This window comes from Passer domesticus, chromosome 29 (assembly GCF_036417665.1).
Source record: "Passer domesticus isolate bPasDom1 chromosome 29, bPasDom1.hap1, whole genome shotgun sequence".
In the NCBI taxonomy this organism is placed as follows: domain Eukaryota; kingdom Metazoa; phylum Chordata; class Aves; order Passeriformes; family Passeridae; genus Passer; species Passer domesticus.
The window spans coordinates 5,114,785-5,127,969 of NC_087502.1; the positions used below are offsets into that span (position 1 = coordinate 5,114,785).

The 13,185-nt window shown below is 28.3% G+C and overlaps 1 protein-coding gene across 1 annotated transcript in view; it reads left to right on the plus strand.

Moving 5' to 3' along the window:
- The window catches only part of LOC135287320 (maltase-glucoamylase-like), a 102,286-nt gene that overhangs the window by 47,926 nt on the left and 41,175 nt on the right, over window positions 1-13,185 (plus strand). Inside the window, 5 exon segments of the mRNA XM_064400662.1 lie at window positions 1,116-1,244; window positions 3,324-3,431; window positions 5,005-5,067; window positions 6,629-6,763; window positions 10,314-10,398. Of these exon segments, the coding sequence (XP_064256732.1) occupies window positions 1,116-1,244; window positions 3,324-3,431; window positions 5,005-5,067; window positions 6,629-6,763; window positions 10,314-10,398 (520 nt within the window).

Sequence of the window (13,185 nt, forward strand, 5' to 3'; positions counted from 1 at the left end):
TTCCCCATTATCTTCCCCATTTCTAATTTTCCCATTTTCCCCATTTTTAATTCTCCCATTTTCCCTGTTATTTTCCCCATTTTTAATTTTCCCTTTTTTCCCATTTTCATTTTCCCCCATTATTTTCCCAATTTTTAATTTTCCCATTTTTCCCATTTTTAATTTATTTTTTCCCATTTTTAATTTTCCTTTTTTTCCCATTATTTTTTTCCCATTTTTAATTTTCCCATTATTTTCCCCATTAATTTCCCCATTTTTAACTTTCCCATTTTCTCTGTTATTTTCCACATTTTTAATTTTCCCAATTTTTCTAATTTTTAATTTATTTTAATTTATTTTTAATTTATTTTTAATTTATTTTTCCCATTTTTAATTTCTCCATTTTTCCCATTTTTAATTTAATTTTTCCCATTATTTTCCCCATTTTTAATTTTCCCTTTTTTTCCCATTATTTTTTCCCATTTTTAATTTCCCCATTTTTACTTTTCCCATTTTCCCCGTTATTTCCCCATTTTTAATTTATTTTCCCCATTATTTTCCCATTTTTAATTTATTTTTTCCCATTATTTTTTCCCATTATTTTTCCTGTTATTTTTCCCGTTATTTTTCCCATGATTTTCACCATTTTTAATTTTCCCATTTTTCCCATTTTTAACTTATTTTTTCCCACTATATTTTCCCATTTTTAATTTTCCCATTTCCCCCTTTTTTAATTTAATTTTTCCCATTATTTTTCCCATTATTTTTTCCCATTATTTCTCCCCATTACTTTTTCGCATTATTTTTCCCATATTTAATTTTCCCATTATTTTCCCATTTTGAATTTATTTTCCCATTTTCCCCGTTATTTTCCCCATTTTTAATTTTCCCTTTTTTCCCACTTCTAATTTTCCCATTATTTTCCCCATTTTTAATTTTCCCTTTTTTTCCCATTATTTTTCCCCCATTTTTAATTTCCCCATTTTTACTTTTCCCCTTTTCCCGGTTATTTCCCCCATTTTTAATTTCCCCATTTTTACTTTTCCCATTTTCCCCGTTATTTCCCCCATTTTTAATTTCCCCATTTTTACTTTTCCCCTTTTCCCGGTTATTTCCCCCATTCCCGTGTCCCGCAGGACGTGCAGTACGCCGACATCGACTACATGGAGCGCCAGCTCGACTTCACGCTCAGCCCGCGATTCCAGAACCTTCCGCAGCTCGTGCGCCGCCTCCACAGCCAGGGCCGGCGCTTCGTCCTCATCCTGGTGATGACGTCATTGCTAAAGGGGCGGGGCTTGTGTGGAGGGGCGGGGCTACGGCAAAACACGAGATTCGTCCTCATCCTGGTGATGACGTCATTGCTAAAGGGGCGGGGCTTGTGTGGAGGGGCGGGGCTACGGCAAAACACGAGATTCGTCCTCGTCCTGGTGATGATGTTAGCCCTGAGGGGTGGGGCTTGGGGAGAAGGGGCGGGGCTACGGCAAAATACCAGAATCGTCCTCATCCTGGTGATGACGTCAGCGCTAATGGGGCGGGGCTTAAGTAAGGGGCGGGGCTACGGAAAAATACGAGATTCGTCCTCATCCTGGTGATGACGTCATCGCTAAAGGGGGCAAAGTTTGCGGTGAGGGGGCGGAGCTACAGCAGAGGATGAGCTTTTCCCTCCTCCTGGTGATGACATCACACCCAAAAGAGGGCAGGGCTTGCAGGGAGGGGCGTGGTCCAAGAGAGGGGCGGGGCTAAAGCCAAAGACCCCTCCCCCCTCCATTCTGGAATCTTCCAGTGCAAATCCGGAATGATGGGATGGGATTTGTGCTCATCCCGGTGATGACGTCATCGCTAAAGGGGCGGGGCTTGCAGGAAGGGGCGGGGCTAAAGGGCAGGATGCACTTTGCCCTCATCCTGGAAGGGGCGGGGTTAAGGAGGAGGGGGCGGAGCTGAAGCAAAAGATGAGATTTGTCATTATCCTGGTGATGACGTCATCGCTAAAGGGGCGGGGTTTTCAAAGGGGGTGGGGCTAAAGAATCCATTGCTCTTTGTTCTCATCCTGGCGATGACGTCATCACTGAAAGGGGCGGGGCTAAGGAGGAGGGGGCGGGGCTAAATTACTGAATGGGCTCATCCTGATCCTGGTGATGATGTCATCACTGAAAGGGGCGGGGCTAAGGCAGGGGTGTGGCTAAGGGAGCCGGGGTTGAGCTAATGAAATGCTTTAATTACAATCAGAACTTAATTAAGGCCTGAAAATTGTCTCAGCTTCCCATACGTAAATGGAAATTGAAATTAAACAGAAAATTTAAGCTGAAAAAAACTAAATTTGCACAAAAAAGAATGGAAAATTAAAATTAAAATTAAAATTAAAATTAAAATGCATAATATTAAATATTAAAAATTAAAATTAAATTAAACATGAAAATTAAAATTAAATTGAACATTAAAATTATTTAAAATTGCATTTAAATTTAAAATTAAAACATAAATTTAAAATTAAAATTAAATTAAATTAACATGAAATCAAAATTAAATTACAATTAAAATTTTAAATCAACATGAAATTGAAATCTAGAATTGATAATAAAGTTAAAATTAAATTAAACATTTAAAATAAAGTTATAATTAATAAAATGAAAATTAAAATTAAATTGAAAATTAAACTTAAAATTAAATTTAAATTTGCATTTAAGTTTAAAATTAAATTACAATTAAAATTGAAAAAGGAACATGAAATTGAAATCTAGAATTTATATTAAAGTTAAAATTAAACATTAAAAATAAAAATAAATTATAATTAATAAAATGAAAATTAAATTCAAAATTAAAATTAATATGTAAAATAAAAATTAATATGTAAAATAAAAATTGAAATTAAAGTTAAACTAACATGAAATGAAAAGTAAATTAAAATTAAAATGTGAAATTAACATGAAATTGAAATCTAGAATTGATATTAAAGTTAAAATTAAAGCAAACATTAAAAATAAATATCAAATTATAATTAATAAAATTAAAATTAAAATTGAATTTAAAATTAAAATGTAAAATATAAATTGCAATTAAAGTTAAATTAACATGAAATGAAAAGTAAATTAAAATGTGAAATTAACATGAAATTGAAATCTAGAACTGATATTAAAGTCAAATTTTAATTAAAAATTAAAAAAATCATAATTAATAAAATGAAATTTAAATTTAAATGTACATTTAAATTTACATTTACATTTAAATTTAAAAAATTAAATTAAATTAAATTTTTTTAAAAAATTTAAAATCTATCTTTAATTTTAAAAATACTTGAAAAAATTCGTAATTAATATATTTAATTAAAATAACGACGTGTCTCTCAGGACCCGGCCATCTCGGCTAACGAGACGAACTACGCGCCCTACGAGCGCGGGCTGCAGCACGACGTCTTCATCAAGTGGCACAACAGCGACGACATCGTCTTCGCCAAGGTCAAAATTCCAACATTTCCCCCAAAATTCCCCCAAATCCCAAAGATATCCCCCAAAATCCCAAAGATTTCCCCCAAATCCCAAAGATTTTCCCCAAAACTCCCCCAAAATCCCAAAGATTTTCCCCAAAACTCCCCCAAAATCCCAAAGATTTTCCCCAAAACTCCCCCAAAATCCCAAAGATTTCCCCCCAAATTCCCCGAAATCTTAAACATTTCCCCCAAAATTCCCCCAAAATCCCAAACATTTCCCCCAAAATTCCCCCCAAAATCCCAAAGATTTCCCCCAAAATTCTGATTTGATTTTATTTTTAGTTTTTACTTTTGATTTTAGTTTTATTTTAATTATTTTATTTTATTTTATTTTATTTTATTTTATTTTATTTTATTTTATTTTATTTTATTTTATTTTTTATTTTTATTTTATTTTATTTTAAAAATTTTACCTATTAAAATTGCTTTTAGTTGATCCAATTTGAATATTTTCTTACTTTATTATTGTGATTATTTTAATTATTTGTAATTAAATTTCTTTGTAATTGTTAGACATTTAATATTATATAATTCTGATTTTATTAATTTTTAATTTCTTTTTAATTTTAAATTTATTTATTTATTCTCTGTATTTATTTTTAACTTTATTTGAGCCAATTTGACTATTTTTACTTTTTTTACTTTATCTTTTTAATTATTGTATTTACTTTTAATTAAATTTATTTGTCAGTTTTAGACAATTAATTCTATTTAATTCTGATTTTATTTGCTTTTTTATTTGTATTTATTTTAATTTTTAATTTTATTTTTTAAATTTTCTTTCTTTTTAAAAATTAAGTTTAGTTGATCCAATTTGAATATTTTATTACTTAATCCCCACAATTATTTTAATTATTCTAAATTAAATGTCTTTTTAATTATTTCAAATTTATTTCTTTTTAATATTGAGTTTATTTATTTTTTATTTTAATTTTTAATTTAAATTTTTTCTTCCATTTATTTATTTTTAATTTTATTTAAGCCAATTTAAATATTTTATTACTTAATTATTTTATTTTGATTATATTAATTAATTTTATTTTTAATTACTTCAAATGTATTTCTATTTAGTGTTGATTGTATTTATTTTTCATTTTAATTTTTAATTTAAATTTTTTCTTCCTTTTACTTATTTTTAATTTTATTTAAGCCAATTTGAATATTTGATTACTCAATTTTTTTATTTTGATTATTTTAATTAAATTTTATTTTTCATTTTTAAAAATTTATTTCTAAATAAATAAAATTCCAATTTTATATTTTTAATTTTTAATTTCAAAATTTTTATTAATTTAAAAATTTATTTTATTCATTCCAATTTGAATATTTGATTACTTAATTATTTTATTTTAATTATATTAATTAAATTTTATTTTTAATTTTTTAAAATTTATTTTTAAATAAATATAATTCCGATTTTATATTTTTGACTTTAATTTTTAACTTCAAAATTTTTATTAATTTAAAAATTTATTTTATTCGTTCCGATTTGAATATTTAATTAGCTAATTAACACAGTGATTTTAATTACTCCTCCCCAGGTGTGGCCGGACCTGCCCAACGTCGTCGTCAACGATTCCCTGGACTGGGACACCCAAGTGGAGGTGGAAATTAAATTTAATTTCATTAATTAAAAATTAATTTTCCTTTAAAATTCCTTCTTTTTAGCAGGAAAATTGAAAAATCGGAAATTTCCCCAATTTTGTCCCAAAATAATTCAAAAATAATCCAAAAATGGTCTGGTGGATTGGCCAGGAAAACACAAAAAAATTGCAGAAAACCAATTAAAAAATTAAATTTAATTAAAAAAAATAAATTTAAAAAAAAATTAAAAATTTAAAAATTAAAAAAAATTGTATTTAATTTTAAAATTAAAAAATTAAATTAAAAAAATAATTTAATTTTAAAATTAAATTATTGTAAAAGTAAAATTTAATTTCAATTTTTTTAAAGTTATTCAAGAATTCAATTTTAATTTTAACTTTTATTTTTAATTTTTAACCTAATTTTAATTTAAAGAAAAATTTAATTTCACTTTTTTAAAGTTTTTTTTTCCAGAACTCCAATTAAACTCCCATTCCAAACCCAATAAATCCCCAATTTAATGAACTTTCTCTTAATTTAATCACCATAATTAATTTAATTACCATAACAAATTTAATTACCATAATTAATTACTCGAATTAATTCTCTTTTTCCACTCCAGCTTTCATGGTGTGCCGGATTTTTTCTGGAATTCCAATTAAACTCCCATTCCAAACCCAATAAATCCCCATTTTCATGAACTTCCTGTTAATTTAATTACCATAATTAATTACCATATTTAATTACCTTTTCTCCCCCAGCTGTTCCGCGCCTTCGCGGCCATGTCGGATTTTTTGCAATTCCAATTAAACTCCCATTCCAAACCCCACAAATCCCCATTTTAATGAACTTTCTCTTAATTTAATCACCATAATTAATTTAATTACCATAACAAATTTAATTACCATAATTAATTACTCGAATTAATTCTCTTTTTCCACTCCAGCTTTCATGGTGTGCCGGATTTTTTCTGGAATTCCAATTATACTCCCATTCCAAACGCAATAAATCCCCATTTTCATGAACTTCCTGTTATTTTAATTGCCATAATTAATTACCATAATTAATTACCTTTTCTCCCCCAGCTGTTCCGCGCCTTCGCGGCCATGCCGGATTTTTTGCAATTCCAATTAAACTCCCATTCCAAACCCAACAAATCCCCATTTTAATGAACTTTCTCTTAATTTAATCACCATAATTAATTTAATTACCATAACAAATTTAATTACCATAATTAATTACCATAATTAATTACCTTTTTCCACTCCAGCCTTCACGGCCGTGCCGGATTTTTTCTGGAATTCCAATTTAACTCCCGTTCCAAACCCAACAAATCCCCATTTTAATGAACTTTCTCAAAATGAATTGCCATAATTAATTTCATTACCATAATTAATTACCATAATTAATTAAGATTTTCTGCCCAGCTGTTCCGCGCCTTCGCGGCCATGCCGGATTTTTTGCAATTCCAATTAAGCTCCCATTCCAAACCCAATAAATCCCCAATTTAATGAACTTTCTGTTAATTTAATTACCGTAATTAACTTAATTACCATAATTAATTACTTTTCTCTCCCCCAGCTGTTCCGCGCCTTCACGGCCATGCCGGATTTCTTCCGGAACTCGACGCGGGCTTGGTGGGCGCGGGAAATCGCCGAGGTGTACGAGAACCCGCGGAACTCCTCGCAGAGCATCCGCTTCGACGGCATCTGGATCGTGAGGGAAATTCACCTTTTTTGGGGATTTCAGCCCAAAAATCCTGGGAAAAAATTTCCGTTTTTTGTTGGGATTTCAGTCCAAAAATCCTGAAAAAAATCCCATTTTTAGGGGGGATTTCAGCTCAAAAATCCCTCTTTTTTTGGGATTTCAGCCCAAAAATCATGAAAAAAAAATACATTTTTGGGGGGGATTTCAGGCCAAAAATCCTGGAAAAAATCCCGGAAAAAATCCCATTGTTGGGGGGATTTCAGCCCAAAAATCCCAGAAAAAATTCACTTTTTGGGGGGGATTTCAGCACAAAAATCATGAAAAAAAATCACTTTTTTTTGGAGGATTTCAGCCCAAAAATCCCTCTTTTTTTTGGGATTTCAGCCCAAAAATCATTTTAAAAAATCACATTTTTAGGGGGGATTTCAACCCAAAAATCCCACCCAAAAATCCCTCTTTTTTTGGGGATTTCAGCCCAAAAATCCTGAAAAAAAATCACATTTCTGGGGGGGATTTCAGCCCAAAAATCATGGAAAAAAATCCCATTTTTGGGAGGGATTTCAGCCCAAAAATCCCACCCAAAAATCCCTCTTTTTTTGAGGATTTCAGCCCAAAAATCCCAGAAAAAAATCCCATTTTTGGGGGGGATTTCAGGCCAAAAATCCTGGAAAAAATCCCATTTTTGGGGGGCATTTCAGCCCAAAAATCCCTTTTTTTTTTTGGATTTTAGCCCAAAAATCCCACCCAAAAATCCCTCTTTTTTTTGGGATTTCAGCCCAAAAATAGTGAAAAAAAATTCACTTTTTAGGGGGGGATTTCAGCCCAAAAATCCTGAAAAAAAATCACATTTTGGGGGATTTCAGCCCAAAAATCATGGAAAAAAAGTCACATCTTTTTTTGGGATTTCAGCCCAAAAATAATGAAAAAAATTCACTTTTTAGGGGGGGATTTCAGCCCAAAAATCCTGGAAAAAATCCCATTTTTGGAAGGATTTCAGCACAAAAATCATGGGAAAAAAATTTCCATTTTTTGTTGGGATTTCAGTCCAAAAATCCTGAAAAAAATTACCATTTTTTGGGAGGATTTCAGCCTAAAAATCCCTTTTTTTTTTGGATTTCCGCCCAAAAATCCCTCTTTTTTTGCTCTTTTTTTCGGGATTTCAGCCCCAAAATCTCCTTTTTTTTGTCACTTTAGCAAAAAAAATTCCCTTTTTTTCTAGGATTTCAGCCAGAAAATTCTGAAAAAAATTCCATCTTTTTTTAGGATTTCAGCGTAAAAAAGCTGGGGAAAATCCCATTTTTGGGGGGATTTCAGCCCAAAAATCATGAAAAAAAATCACATTTTTTGGGAGGATTTCAGCCCAAAAATCCTGGAAAAAATCACATTTTTAGGGAGGATTTCTGCCCAAAAATCCCTCTTTTTTTGCTCTTTTTTTTGGGATTTCAGCCCCAAAATCTCCTTTTTTTTTGTCATTTTAGCAAAAAAAATTCCCTTTTTTTCTAGGATTTCAGCCCAAAAATCCCAGAAAAAATCACATTTTTAGGGGGGGATTTAAGCCCCCAAAATTCTGGAAAAAATCCCATTTTTGGGGGGGATTTCAGGCCAAAAATAATGAAAAAAATCCCATTTTTGGGGCGAGATTTTAGCCAAAAAATCGTGGAAAAAATCCCCCCCTTTTTTTAGCATTTCGGCCCAAAAAATGCTGAAAAAATTCCCTTTTTTTGGGATTTCATCCCAAAAATCCGCCCTAAAAATCTTCCTGGACTGGAGTAAAAAAATGTGGAATTCTTAAATGAAAAATTAAAGGGAAATTAAATAAAAATATAAAAATTTGAGAGGAAATTCCCCAATTTTGAGAGAAATTTGCCCACATTTAACATCAATCCCCGATTTAAGAGAAATTGGCCCAAATTAAAACGAATTCATGCAAATTAATGCATGCAAATTTATTCAAATTCATGCAGTTTTCGAGAAATTTCCCCAATTTAAGAGCAAGATTATAAAAAATAAGAAATTTCCCAAATTTACAAGGAAATTTCCCAAATTTACAAGGAAATTTCCCAAATTTTCGAGGAAATTCTCTGAAATTAAGAGTGAAATTACCCAAAATAAAGAGAAATTCATCAAGTTTTACAGAAATTCTGCAAAGTTTTGAGAAATTTGTCCAATTTAAGAGGAAAATTCTCAATTTTTTTAGGAAATTTCCCAAATTTTCAATAAATTTTCAATAAATTTTCAAAAGAAATTCCCCCAATTTAAGACAAAACCCCCAAAATGAAATTTGCCCAATTTAAGAAGAAATTTCCAAATTTTAAGAGTAACATTGCCCAAAATAAAGAGAAATTTACCCAAATTTATGAGAAATTCCCCCAAATAAAGAGAAATTTTCAGAAAATAAAAATAATACAAGAGTTAAAATTTAATAATAAATTAATAAATTAATAATAAATTTAAAATTTCAATATTTTAGGAGTAAAAATTTAATAAAAAATAATAAATTAATAAATTAATAATAATTTTTTTAAAAATCAATAATTTAAGAGTAAAAATCTAATAATAAATTAATAAATTAATAATAATTTTTTAAAATCAATAATTTTAGAGTAAAAATCCAATAATAAATTAATAATAAATAAAAAAATTCAATAAGTTAAGAGTAAAAATTTAATAATTAATAAATTAATAATAAATTTAAAAGTCAATAATTTAAGAGTAAAAATTTAATAATAAATTAATAATAAATTTTAAAATTTAATAATTTAATAGTAAAAATTTAATAATAGATTAATAAATTAATAAAATTTTTAAATAATAATTTAAGAGTAAAATTTTAATATTAAATTAATAAATTAATAATAAATTTAAAAATTTCAATAGTTTAAGAGTAAAAATTTAATAATAAATTAATAATAATTTTAAAAATTAATAATTTAAGAGTAAAATTTTAATAGTAGATTAATAAATTAATAATAATTTTTAAAAAAATAATAATTTAAGAGTAAAACTCTAATAATAAATTAATAAATTAATAAATTGATAATAATTTTTAATCAATAATAATTTTTAATCAATAATGTAAGAGTAATAATTTAATAATAAATTGATAAATTAATAATAAATTTTAAAAAATAATTTAAGAGTAAAAATCTAATAATAAATTAATAAATTAATAATAATTTTTTAAATCAATAATTTAAGAGTAAAAATTTAATAATAAATTAGTAAATTTAAAAAGTCAGTAATTTAAGAATTAAAATTTACTAATAAATTAATAAATTAAAATAAATTTTAAACATTCAATAATTTAAGAGTAAAAATTTAATTTTTATAAATTTAATAATAAATTTAATAATAAATTTATTTAATAATAAATTCATAATCAATTAAAAAATTTAATAATTTACGAGTAAAAATTCCCCAAACTCACCCGGAAATTACACAAATTTAAGAGGAAAATTTCCAAATTTTCACAGAAATTCCCCAAATTGAAGCAGAAGTTTTGCGGAACGCCCCAAATTTAATTAAAAATCCCCAATTAATGGTAATTTTCCCTCGCCAGGACATGAACGAGCCGTCGAGCTTCGTGCACGGCGCCGTCGGCGGCTGCCGCGAGCGCGGCCTCAACTTCCCGCCCTACCTGCCCCGTGAGTCGGGAAAAAACAAAATTCCCTAAAAACCACAAAAACGGGAACGGAATCGGGGTCGTTAAATCTGGGTTAATTAATTAGGGGGGTTAAATGGGGGTTTGGGGCACAAAAATGGCGAAAATGAGAATTAAAATGGATTTTTTGGCATTAAAAATGGATTTTTTTGTCATTAAAAATGGGAATTTAAATGGATTTTTTGTTATAAAAAATGACAAAAATGGGAATTAATTCTGGGTTAATTAAAGATGGATTAATTAAATGGGGGTTTGGGTCACAAAAATGGCGAAAATGGGAATTTAAATGGATTTTTTGTGACCAAAAATGGCAAAAATGGGAATTAAAATCTGGATTTGGGTGACCAAAAATGAAAAAATTAAAATGGATTTTTTTGTCATTAAAAATGGGAATGAAAATGGAATTTTTGTCATTAAAATCCGAATTAAAATGGATTTTTTGTCACAAAAAATGGGAATTAAAATGGATTTTTTTGTCATTAAAAATGGATTTTTTTGTCATTAAAAATGGGAATTTAAATGAATTTTTTGTCATTAAAAATGACAAAAATGGAAATTAAATCTGGGTCAATTAAATCTGGATTAATTAAATCTGGATTTGGGTCACTAAACATGGAAAAACGGGAATTAAAATGAATTTTTTGTCACTGAAAATGGCGAAAATGTGAATTAAAATCTGAATTTGGGTCATTAAAAATGGCAAAAATGGGAATTAAATCTGGGTTAATTAAATCTGGATTAATTAAATAGGGGTTTGGGGCACAAAAATGGCGAAAATGGGAATGAAAATGGATTTTTTGGCATTAAAAATGACAAAAATGTGAATTAAAATCTGAATTTGGGTCATTAAAAATGGCAAAAATGGGAATTTAAATGGAATTTTTGTCACTGAAAATGGCAAAAATTGGAATTAAAATGGATTTTTTTGTCATTTAAAATTATAAAAATGTGAATTAAAATTTTAATTTGGGTGACTAAAAATGAGAAAATGGGAATTAAATCTCGGTCAATTAATTATGGGTAATTAAATAGGGGTTTGGGGCACGAAAATGGCGAAAATCGGAATTAAAATGGATTTTTTGTGACTAAAAATGGGAATTAAAATGGATTTTTTGTGACTAAAAATGAGAAAAATGTGAATTAAAAACTGAATTTGGGTGGTTAAAAATGATAAAAGTGGGAATTAAATCTGGGTTAATTAAAGATGGATTAATTAAATGGGGGTTTGGGTCACTAAAATGGCGAAAATGGGAATTAAAGTGGATTTTTTGCCACAAAAAATGGGAATTAAAATGGATTTTTTTTGTCATTAAAAATGGATTTTTTGTCATTAAAATGGGAATTGAAATGGATTTTTTGTTATAAAAAATGACAAAAATGGGAATTAAATCTGGATTAATTAAATCTGGGTAATTAAATAGGGGTTTGGGTCAGAAAAATGACGAAAATCGGAATTTAAATGGATTTTTTGTGACAAAAAATGACAAAAATGTGAATTAAAATCTGAATTTGGGTGACTAAAAATGATAAAAGTGGGAATTAAATCTGGGTTAATTGAATCTGGATTAATTATATATGGATTTGGGTCACAAAAATGACCAAAAAAGTGAATTTAAATGAATTTTTTGTTATTAAAATGGGAATTAAAATGGAATTTTTGTTATAAAAAATGACAAAGATGGGAATTAAATCTGTATAAATTAAATATGGGTAATTAAATAGGGATTTGGGCACAAAAATGGCAAAAGTGGGAATTAAAATGGATTTTTTGTCATTTAAAATGATAAAAGTGGGAATTAAATCTGGGTCAATTAATTATGGGTAATTAAATAGGAGTTTGGGGCACAAATGGGAATTAAAATGGATTTTTTGTCATTACAAATGGATTTTTTTGTCACTAAAAATGGCAAAAATGGCAATTAAAATCTGGATTTGGGTGACCAAAAATGACAAAATTAAAATGGATTTTTTGTTACTAAAAAATGACAAAAAAGTGAATTAAAATGGATTTTTGGTCATTAAAAATGGGAATTAAAATGGATTTTTTGTTACTAAAAATGAGAAAAATGTGAATTAAAATCTGGATTTGGGTGACTAAAAAGGACAAAAATGGGAATTAAAATGGATTTTTTGTCATTAAAATGGGAATTAAAATGGATTTTTTGTCGCTAAAAAGGACAAATGGGAATGAAATGTGAATTTTGGTCACTAAAAACAACAAAAATGGGAATTAAATACAGATTTATATGACTAAAAATGGCAAAAATGTGAATTAAAATCTGAATTTGGGTTCCTAGACCATAAAAAAAAAATTTAAATTATTTTAATTCGTTTTTTATCCCTCCTGGGCTGTTTCTGACCAAATTTGGGTACCAAGACCATCAAAATAAATCAAATTTTTAAATCTTATTTTATTCCTCCCAGGCACTGTTTCTGACCAAATTTGGGTTCCAAGATCATCAAAAATAAATTAAATTTTTTAATTAATTTTTTATCCCTCCTGGCTGCTGTTTTTGACCAAATTTGTGCACAAAACCCATCAAAATAAATCAAAATTTTGGTCATTTTTTATTCCTCCTGGACTCTCTTTTTGACCGAATTTTGGTTCCACGACCATCAAAAATAAATTAAATTATTTTAATTAATTTTTATCCCTCCTGGCTGCTGGTTTTGACCAAATTTGAGTTCCAAGACCATCAACAATAAATTAAATTATTTTAATTAGTTTTTTTATCCCTCCTGGGCTGGTTTTGACCAAATTTGTGTACAA